Genomic DNA, 10673 nt, shown 5'->3' with positions numbered 1-10673 from the left:
ACGCCTAACGGCCAAACTGCCAGGGGAAGCACGTGGCGCGAGACGCGGCGTGGTGTAATAGCCATTAGCTCCTCCCCCTCACCTAAGCTCCTCCCCCATGCTCCCCCTTTCCCCCCCTGCCCCTCCCCCTTCACAACTCCCCATGCCCCCCACACGACCCCCCCCACGACCACCCCCCATGCTCCCCCTGGCAACCCCCACCTATGCCCCCCTCGTGAACCCCCCTATCCCCCCTTTGTCCCCCGCTCGCGACCCCCCCCCCCATGCTCCCCCTCACCCCTCTTTCCCCCCCTCTCGACCCTCCCCAGACCCCCCTCTGTTAACCCCCCTGCCCGCCCTTAGGACCCCCTCCATGACCCCCTCTGTTCCCCCCTGCCCCTTCCCCCTCGCAAACCCCCCCAAGCATCCCGCCCCCCTCGCGACCCCCCTTGCCCCCCCTGGCAACCCCCCCCATGCTCCCCCTCAACCCCCCCCCCTCACGCCTCCATTGCCCACCCCCCTCCCCCCGCTGCTACTTCCGGTCAGGCAGGGGGCGAGTGGAGGCGGCGCGCGCTGTGGATTGTGGGTGGCGAGCGGCTGATTTGGTTTCCCGCTCACGGCCACCGTCAGTGGGTCGCGAAATCTTCTGAAGCGGCGGCTCGCTGGGCCTCCTCTACGTCGACTCAGCCTGAAGGTGAGAACCTCGCGCGGTGTGCACACATCAGCAGTGGCGGCGGTGGTGGGGGGAGACAGAGGAGGAGGCGCCTGGCCCACAGCCGTCACGTCCTAGACGCCTGCTGAGTTCACGGCGCTGCTTCAAGCAGAGCCCGGCCCTGCTGCTGCTGATGATGATGAGGCGCTGACGGTGGAAACCGGCCCCAGAGTGGCCCTCGTGTTGAGCCATAGCTGATGAGAGGCACTCCCAGACTGCCGTGTGTTTTTATCCCTGGAGGGACGGGTTTGTTGTGGAGGCGAGTCGCCTGCTGCTGGAAAAGGCCTTTACTTGAGGCCGCTATATAGAGGTATTTGGTCTACTCTTCCACGCTGGTCCGGACGTGTTGGAGCAAAGTGGCCATGCCCACACTTTACCCCACCACACGCAGGGCGTTAGCTCGCTGGACTTGCAATGCAGAGTTGCAGGTTATATTTCATTCCCACTCACACCCAACGACACTCACTCAGCCAGCCACTCAGCCACTCTCTGGGCATCTATGAAAAAGAGCTTCATAGCTCATCGGATTCCTCCAGCAAAAACATGCTGATTCTCACCCACCCACTCAGCCATTCACCCACCCACTCTGGCACTCATCCACTCACCAATTCACTCAGCCACCCACTCGGCCACCCACTCAGCCACCCACTCTCTCACCCACTTCGTCACCGGTCACCCACTGCCACCCACCCACTTGGTCACCGGTCACCCACTGCCACCCACCCACTTAGTCACCGGTCACCCACTGCCACCGGTCACTCACTCTGCCACCGGTCACTCACTCTGCCACCCACCCACTCTCTCACCAACCCACCGACTCTCTTGCCAACCCACCGACTCTCTCGCCAACCCATCCACTCACCCACAGGGAGACACAAGGAGACAAGGGGACCCACATGGTGTGAGAGTGTATCAGCATCATTGTGGTTGTTGTGGTGGTTATGTTGGTTGTTATGGTTGTGGTGGTTATGGTTATATTTGTGGCAGTAGTGTTTATACTTGTGGTTATGTAGCTGGTGGTTATGGTTATATTTGTGGTTATGGCGATTACGGTCGCAGTGATTGTGATTATATTTGTTGTGGTTATAACCCGCGATGTATTTCGTCGAGGATGGATGCCGCTGCGTGCAGGAGTTGGGCGAGTCGGGAGTGAGCCACCTGAAGCGCCCTCTCCGACGGTGGTGAGCCGCCGGGCGGCCGGGCAGTGAGCAGCTCGGCCGGCGTCGCTTCTCCTCCCCCTTCCGGGGCTGCCAACCCCGGTGGTGTTGAGTCGTCCTCCTCTTCCACTGGAGCCCTGGTACGAGTTTTTCTTCGCGTCTCCATTATAGCGATTCATCTTACTATTTGGCTACTTCTGACGCCAGTTGTAGTGGGTGGAACGGAGAGCGAGACTTCTTACCGAAAGAACCAAAGAGTATGAACTTATATGGTTTATTTAACCTATTTTTAGTGGTTTGCTACCATTCCCTTTGCACTCCTATCGTTTTTGTATTGTTTGTTGTGACGTTATGACCCCGTGCCCCCTACTGGCACATCTTTGATCAAAGAGCTTTATAGCTCATTGGATTCCTCCAGCACAGAATCAATACCGATTCTGATGAGACCGGAACGAACACGTTTGAATCGAATCGCGTACTTCGCTTTACTAAAATAGTTGTGGAATCGATTCTTGTGGAGTCTGTTCTCGTGGAATCGAATCATCGATATTAATTACAGAGATTCACCATCGATATTAATTACAGACATTAATCAACGACGTCGCTAGGAGTATCGTGGTGCCGCTCTGCAAACCTTCGGGCTACTATCAAAGGTTTGTTCATGAAGCCATCCAGATATATAAACACAGACATAACTTCAACCGAGAAGATGGATACAAATTGAGTAATCATTGGAAGAATGTTATTAACCAGGTAAAACCTTAACTGCTTTATGGTGTTGCCTTAACTTTCCGCATCTCTAATTTCTTAAGCTTCCCACTCCCAGCCCCGCTCTCTTCAGCACTCCCCTCCTCATACCCCCCCCCCTCTCTATCTCTCCTCCCTGATCCTCCCCCCTTCTCTTACCTATATAGTCTCTTGTTTACAGCAGCTCTTTTGCCCACGTCGGCAATTGTTTCTTGCTGTGGTTTGTCCCACCTGATGATGGACGCTTGTGTTGCGCCCGAAACGTCGTGATTTAATTTATTTTATATTTTATGCCTATGTGTCTTTACCGAAAGAACCAAAGAGTATAGCCCAAGAGAGTTTGTGTAGGTGGGAGCGGTGGTGTAGCACAGTAGGGGGCACAGGTGGTGCATCGGCCAGTCATCTCAGTCAAGCAACCAATGGCAACCTGGGTCTGTCTGTCTGTGACCTCCTGCTGCCAGCGGGCGTTCGACGCTTCATGTGGCCTTAACCTGCACGTAGCCTGGCACGAGCGCCGTGGTGACATCTCCACCACTTCGTGGCGAATGGCGGTTGTTGTTTATGGTCGTCTCGCGATTAGCACTACGCTGCACTACGAACCCAGCGACCCGAGTTCAATTCCCGCTCACGGCCAACACTGGTGACGATTCCGTTCCTGGGCCTCCCCTTGGTCAACTCAGCCTCAAATGAGTACCTGGTGCATTGTGTAAACATCGCCACTGGGGAGATTAAGGCGGCCGGATGTGGTGCTGGCCACCTACCCCCCTTCGTGTATCAAAGGTGCTGCTCGTTAACAGCACTTGCACCCGACAGTCCTGTCGAAGGCTACATGGGGGATCTTTGTCTTTGTTTGGTGGTGCAGCTGAGGAGGCGCAACTGCACGGCAAGTACCTCTACCGCAAGGCGCAGGAGGCCAAGAAGATCCTCGTAGAGGAGAAGGCGCGGCTCAAGAGGGCGCTCGATGGTAACGGGCGGCGAGACGGATCTAAAGATGGGCTCGCGACGACAAGACGGACGAGAGACAGCGAGATAGACTAGAGACGTTGAGACACGCAAGACAGACTAGAGACGGATCTAGAGATAATGAGACACGCAAGACGGACTAAGATGGGACAAGACGGTCTGACAATACGGGCGAGAAGACAACCGCGCGTGGAAAGCGTTTCCGAATGAATCCATGCGTGCGCATGATTTTTCTTCCTTGTTAATTCTCCCCTGCCCGCCCCCTTCCCACTGCCCCCTGTCCCCCTGACGTCGTCACCGAAGAAAACCTGGTTCTGCCTACGGACCTGTGGTGGGAGGCGCTTGAACTCCAGAAGGCCGTGGAGTTCGACCAAGGAGGGGCGGGTGATCTCACATCCCTCACCATCGCGTCTGCTCGCATCTCTCTCTTCCGTCCCGCGAGACTCTCGAGGCAGGGGGATAAGCGTCGCGCGTCTCCGCCCGCTAGACACGCCGAGTCGGCGCGCATCCCCGGCTCGCCGTCGGTCCTTCCTGCCAAGCGGTGGCACCGTGTTTTGCCACGGAGGTTCGCGGTTCGAGAACGGCGGGCCCTCAACCCCCCCCCCCCCCCACCGGTTTAATGGGTTTAATGCAGCAGTTGCGTTGACCGTAAATGCTGCACGGCGATTGCTTCCCAAGTGGACTTTGAAAAATCCCATGGCGTGAACGCGGAAAAGAGTCGGCTGTGTGTGTTTGTGTGTGGTGGCTGGCGTAAATTTTGGTGGAATGTCGAATGAAGGCCGTGGTCACCACATAACGTGTGCTTCTGGAGCAGTCTTCCTTCTGGAGCGGTCTTCCTTACAATATTAGGAAGCCACTGGAGCTTTGCACTTTTAAATCATCGTCTAGATTGACAAACTCATTTCTTGAGAACTACTTTTTGTGGTTAGTTTGTCACACTTCCGATTACCACGGTTAGCTACGTGCTGTAACAAAGAGGTTTAACATGCACTGACCCACTCATTCACTCACTCATCATTTTACTCAATTTACCCACTCACCTGCCATATCACCCACCCACTCTTGCAATTGGGACTCATCCAGGTCTCATTAGTGCTCAGCTCGCTACACAAAATCAACGCGATCACTGCATAGTGATATTCTAAACCATTCCTGGTCGCTCCTTCCATCCACCCACACACACACACCTTCACTCACCTGCACGGGGAAGTATGGCAAATGATAACCTACCCTCTCCGTCCCCCCTGCCCCATCTACCACCTCTTTCTATCCACCCCCCCCCCCGTGTCAGTAGGAGTGAGCAGCCACATGGATGACGAGTACCGCTGAGCCGGCGTGAAGGACCCACACATCATGGTGACGACCTCACGCGACCCCAGCTCCCTCCTCAAGCAGTTCATCAAGGTGCGGGCACGGGGTCACAGGGGCTACAGGATTTGGGGTCACACGAGGAATGTGGGTCCTCGTGTATTGCATGTGTACAAGCGCGCAAAGACAGAGGTCCCCCATATAGCCTTAACAGGCTTTTGGGACAGGTGCTGTTTGCGAGGGTGTAGGTGGCTAGCACCACAACTGGCCACCTTTATCTCTCTGGTAATGATGTTTACACACCGCACTAGGTACTCATTTGAGGCTGAGTTGATCTAGGGGAGGCCCAGGACCAGTTCAGATAATCGCCACTGGTGTTGGCCATGAACGGAAATCAACCTCGGGTCACTAGGTTTGTGGGGCAGCATGCTAACAGCTAAATTACCGCACACACACACATGTTCTCTATCGGCTTTAGAATCAGTTCCTTGCACCTCACACGAGCCGTGTCGACCAATCATCGGGCTTGTGCAGTGCGAGACAACTCGCATCCGTTGAGTTAACCAGAAGAAATTTGGTTGTTGATGAAAGGTGGAGGCTGTGTGGGGGGGGGGGGGGTCGTAAGTGGTGGAGCGTTGGACACTTTGGTTTGGTGCATGCAGCTTTTGACAACTTCATTCCTCGCGATTCAATCTGCCTTTTCCCGATGACCGATCCCTTCCATTCATGAAAAATGTATCTACTGTAGCATTACGCACGGTCGGTGGTCACGGAAAGATGTACCATTGGGGGCGCCACTGTGGCGAGATGTTAACTCCCTCACCTGGTATACAGGAGGTCGCAGGTTCAATCCTGACCCTGATGCCTGCTGTATATTTGGAGTTGCGTGCCTCTTTCCGAGGAGTCGCGTGGATTTCTCTCCAGGTCCTCCGGTTTTTCCCTCCGTATTTAGAATCAACGTCCGTTTAAGAGTATTTGGCTGCTATAAATTTCCACATGGCGATAAGCCACCTAGTTGAGCTATGATTTGTGGCCAGGTCGCTTCTGGAAAAGAGCTGCATAGCTCAGTGGGCCTTACCTGGTAAAATATAAATAGTAAAGTTTTTCCAATGGTGCATCCCAGTTGTGCCAACACGGTGTTTGGCGGCCCCGTATACCGCCACGGCTCGGCTCGGCTTCCGCAATGGAAAAAACAAACAACACAACCCGAGTCGGATACAGTGGGGGGGGTGGGGAAGTGGGGGGGCGAAAGCAGCGTGGCCGGGACGGACGCCGGTGGGAAGAGCGGACTCGGCGTGTGACCGCTTGCTGTCATGTTACCACACCAACACCACCACCACCACCACCACCCTCCCACCACCACCGCAGGAGATGAAGCTGATCCTGCCGAACGCTCAGCCGATAAACCACGGAGGCCACAAGCTGCAGGCGCTGGTGTGGGCGTGCTGCGCCAACGCCGTCAACGACTTCATCGTCCTGCATGAGCACCGCCGTATGCCAGGCACGCGCACGCACCACAGTCGACAAAGCTCCCCCGTGTAGCCTTTAACAGGCTGTCAGGGCAAGTGCTGTTTGTCGAGCGACCTACGAAGGCCGGCAGGGCACGCGGCGGGGTGGGTTGTGTGGTCAGTACTGCATCTGGCCCCTTTTGTCTCCCCACTGTCGATGCTTGGACACACCGGAAATCGAAGTCAGGTCACCGGATTTGTAGTGTAATGAGATAGCTACTCCGCTCCCGCTCCCCGGTGTGATGCATGGTGTGACGTGTGTGATGCGGTGCAACAGACGGGGGATGGAGGTGTATTTAGCTGTGCGTACGATGTGCGGTGTGTAGTATGACGCTGCAGATGGGGGATTGTGGTGTCTTAACTGTGTATGTGGTGTGATGTGGTATGATGCCGCAGATGGAAGGGCAGTGTGTTTAACTCTCCAGTACAGTCTGTGTGATACCTGTGGTGTGTCTAACTTTCCGGCGTGCTGTTCATGTGACACGTGGTACGATGCCACGGTGTACTTGACACTCTCGAGCGTGGTGATGCGGCACGACATCCGGACCTGGACATGATGTCCGAGGCATTCCCACACCTCGTGATGCACAACTTCACGTCGCGACTCGGAAAGAGGGTGCGTGCGGGCACCGTGCCAGTCTCACCCACATCTTCCTCCCCCATCAACAAAGCACAAAGAACCCTCGTATAGGCTATAACCCTTTCTCATTTCCATGATGTACATATACGTCGTCGAAACGGAACCGTAAGAAAAACTCAAGTACGTCTTCTGACCTGAAGACATACCGAGGCTCCCATACGGCCATGCGGGAGGGCGTGTGGCACAGTTTTGTTCCATAGAGTGCTGGTCGTGTCACTACGGTTCTCTGCGGTGAGGGCAACGCCTTTTAAAAACAGCAGCGCTACGCCTCTATAAATAAAATTAACGCCGAGCCGCTCGCGTGTACCGAGATTCAGCTGTGAACGTGACACCTAACACCCGGCAACTTGCAGATGTCTCGGAATGGGAAAGAGTGAGCAGACTTTTGGGCCAGGTGCTGTGTGTCCGCCTGTATATTCGGAGTTTGCATGTTCTCCTCCTGGTCACTTTGATTTTTCTCCGGGTCCTCCGGGTTTTTCCCTACACATTTAGAAACTTGAATTTCGAGTATTTTGCTGCTATACATTTTTATGTGAAAAAGAGCTACATAGCTCAGTGGTAAAATAAAAAATAGTTTCGTTTTACTTTAGTTTTCGAGCAACAGCACAGAGTTTTTATTTAACGCCATCTCTGAAGCTGAAGGCGCGTAATGTTGTTCATTTGTTAATGCATCCGCAGTTTTAAACAGAGTGGCCGCTGGCCTCTAACTGGCAAACGTCTGCGAGGACACGTAATGAGAGTCCAGCGCAGTCCGTGTAACTTGCCGCATCCCCTCCCGTGACTTCTGTGCCCCCCCCCCCTCCCAACAGGCACAACGTCTACAAGCGCGACGGCAAGGACATCGAGTTGAAGGAGGTGGGACCGTGATTCGAGATGGAGCGTAAGTCTGCCTGACACATTGTTACTCGTCTCCACTTTACACCCCTGCAGAGGCGGTGGAAATTCCACATTCCTTGTGGACTTCCCTACGAAGTGGTTGTAAATTTTATCGACCCCTGAGAGGATGATGGGCTGAATGTAAGAGTCTAGCCTCGGGCTAGGTGGCCCGCGGGTTACTTGTAGAGCGGATCGGAACTTGAGTCGGTGGGGTCGCTGCTCTGGTCGCATTCGCTGTACCGTGACCCGACTCGCATTCCCCCACCCCGGATGCGATGTGTAAATTCAAAGATGATCGGACGTAATGCTGGCCACCCACACCCACCCCTTGGTGTGCCGTGCTGGCTTTCCTACATGCTAACACACGAACAGCGCTTTTCCCACGCCGTCTGTTAAAGGCTGCATGGGGGGGATCTTTGCTTTTGTGTGTCGCGCAGTCTATGAGATTAAACTGGGCACGCTGGACAATGCGGCCACCGCCGAGGTGGAGTGGCCTTGGCGACCGTACATGAACACGGCGAAGAAGAGGAAGTTCCTGAGCGTGGAGTGAGGGAGGGGGGCGACTTCCCCCCCCATGGGCCTGGGGGGAGGGGCATTGGGTGGGGGTTGTCCCTGGAAAGCCGGAGTTGGAGTCGAACCTCGCGGTGCTCTCCGCCGAGGTTCGAGACGTTGAGGAGAGGTCGCCGCGTGGATAGGGCAGTGCGTGAATCGCTGTTCCAACCGTCGTCACACACGCGCATCATACGCGTCACACACACATTGCGGATGTACATTTATCAAACACAAACATGCACATCGTCGCATGCGTCGCACACAGAAGCACACAATTGCACAAAAAGACAAAGGTACTCCGTATCGCCGTTAACAGATTGCTGGGGCAAGTGCTGTTAACGGGTAGCACCTATGATGGCCGACATGGCACAGAAGTGGTTGTGTGGCCAGCCCCACGTCTGGCTGCCTTTGTCCTCCCCAGTTTTGCGATGTTATACACACCACACCACGTACTCAGATGGCTGAGTTCGTAGTGCGCTAACTGCTGCACCACCGCTCCCCAAACGGTGTACATACACGCGTACACAAAACGAAACATTAACATTTATTTAAGTAACAAAAAAGAAAATACCAAGTCAGGTAGATGGAGAAAGTGGCGTGTCGCCGTGCACAGCACCGCTCTCGTAGCTACTCACCTAGGGTGGGAGCTCTTGGCTTCAATGCCACCCGGGATGTTTAGATGTGAAAACCTGCCATAAATAATATTTTTGGGAAGTCACAAGCGCCTTAAGTTGCATCTCATTTCGACCATTTTAATGGGCACCCCCCCCCCCCTGTAGCTGTCCCCCTGTGGCACAAAATAAACTAACAAAACGAATCTATTTTTATTTTACCAGGTAAGGCCCACTCAGCTGTATAGCTCTCTTTCAGGAACGACCGGGCCACAAATGAAAGCGCTATAAAGTGGCTTGTCATTCAGAAATATATAGCAGCCAAATACTTTTAAACGCATGTTTCTAAATGTGGGGGGAAAAACCGAAGGACCCAGAGAAAAATCCACGCGGTCACGGGGAGAACATGCAAACTCCAGATATACAGGCGTCGGGATTTAACCCACGACCTGTATACCAGGCGAGGCCCCAAGGTGAATCAGCACTTGGCCTGCGAGCGGGTATTATTAGTCTGTCAGTAGGGGGTAATGATTCCGGATTTCAGTCTCAATTGAAACTGAAATCTGGAACACTTTTGTCATATTTTGCTCGTATAAGTGTGTTCATAAAATACAAGTTTGGTCATTGAGAGAGTTATAAATGTCCTATATGCATTTCATGTTTATTGTGTTTATTGTATTTAATGTATGAAGAAAATACAATTTTGTATATGCTACAGTATGTTTCACACGTTATTCAGTGACACTGCATATGACGGGCAATGTTTGGGGCAATCGGCCTTCAACATGGAAAATACATCGAGGCCACATGACCCGTGGCCACCGCCACTTCAACCGTGGCCCCACCACTTCAACCGTGGCCCCATTGGCACGTTGATGTGTGGCTCTGCCTTCACCTGTGGTGAGAATGAGACCAGAAAAATTACAGGAGGCCGACTCCATATGAGTCCGTCACGCTCTGGATCTCGCTAATGGGACGTCGGATGAAAATAAAACATGGAAGCGACAAGTTTCTTTTCTGGCGAGGACATTCCCACAAGATTGCCGCCTTTCCCACTTAATGGAATTTGCCCCAACATCACCCTGATCCAAACCAGCGGGAGCTGAAATCTTCCAGAAGGTTCAGGATTTATTGGTACAATCGTTCGGATGTTGGTGTCCGCATGGACTTGCATTTAAAACCCCCGGTCCGCTTGACGTCTTTTAAACAATACCTGTGGTCGGGTCCGCTCCCTCACCTTTCTATCCCCTGCTTTTTTTTTATAACCGGTGTAGTATATGTTAACGGTGTGTGCGTGTATCACAACGTGATGTAACCGGGCCCTCGAATTGCCTCAAGAAATGAATAAACAACACCTGTCGCTTTGATGTTGTGATGTCACCACGAGGCGCCGAATGACGGTGGGACTGCGTCGTCGCACTCGTCGAGTGGACAAGGGCTCCGTGAAATGGCGGTGCGGATTGCGCCAAGCGTATAGAGGTCGCCGATTGCGCGCCCCTGTGGCTCGACCACTCATGGGTCCACCTCAAAGTTCCTGTGCCCATTTGAACCTCATTGCCTGCGATGATGCTGCTGCTGCCATGGAAGAACACACGTGGCGCCCTCTTGTCTCTCCATGTT

The 10673-nt window shown here is 53.8% G+C and overlaps 1 protein-coding gene across 5 annotated transcripts; it reads left to right on the top strand.

Moving 5' to 3' along the window:
- The first annotated feature begins 535 nt into the window (after positions 1 to 535).
- On the top strand, positions 536 to 10420 carry LOC142931093 (U3 small nucleolar ribonucleoprotein IMP4-like). Of its 5 annotated transcripts, none has more exons than XR_012947105.1 (8): positions 536 to 673; positions 1823 to 1988; positions 3458 to 3559; positions 3862 to 3942; positions 4853 to 4962; positions 6235 to 6367; positions 7824 to 7894; positions 8328 to 10420. XR_012947105.1 is itself a non-coding variant. In XM_076074535.1 (7 exons), the coding sequence occupies exons 4-6, from the start codon at positions 4912 to 4914 to the stop codon at positions 7862 to 7864; spliced, it is 225 nt and encodes a 74-aa protein (XP_075930650.1). In that variant the 5' UTR covers positions 543 to 1988; positions 3458 to 3559; positions 4001 to 4123; positions 4853 to 4911; the 3' UTR covers positions 7865 to 7894; positions 8328 to 10420. The 5 variants fall into 5 exon arrangements, 2 of the variants coding, with proteins under 2 accessions (XP_075930650.1, XP_075930649.1); XR_012947104.1 differs by having other exon boundaries at positions 1802 to 1988; XR_012947106.1 differs by adding an exon at positions 6895 to 6990 and having other exon boundaries at positions 536 to 1988; positions 6235 to 6358.
- Positions 10421 to 10673: the final 253 nt, after the last annotated feature.

The sequence above is a fragment of the Petromyzon marinus genome, chromosome 48, assembly GCF_048934315.1.
Source record: "Petromyzon marinus isolate PM22_M1 ecotype Great Lakes invasive population chromosome 48, UKy_Petmar_22M1.pri1.0, whole genome shotgun sequence".
NCBI classification, from domain to species: domain Eukaryota; kingdom Metazoa; phylum Chordata; class Hyperoartia; order Petromyzontiformes; family Petromyzontidae; genus Petromyzon; species Petromyzon marinus.
This window is presented reverse-complemented; position numbering and strand designations above follow the sequence as displayed.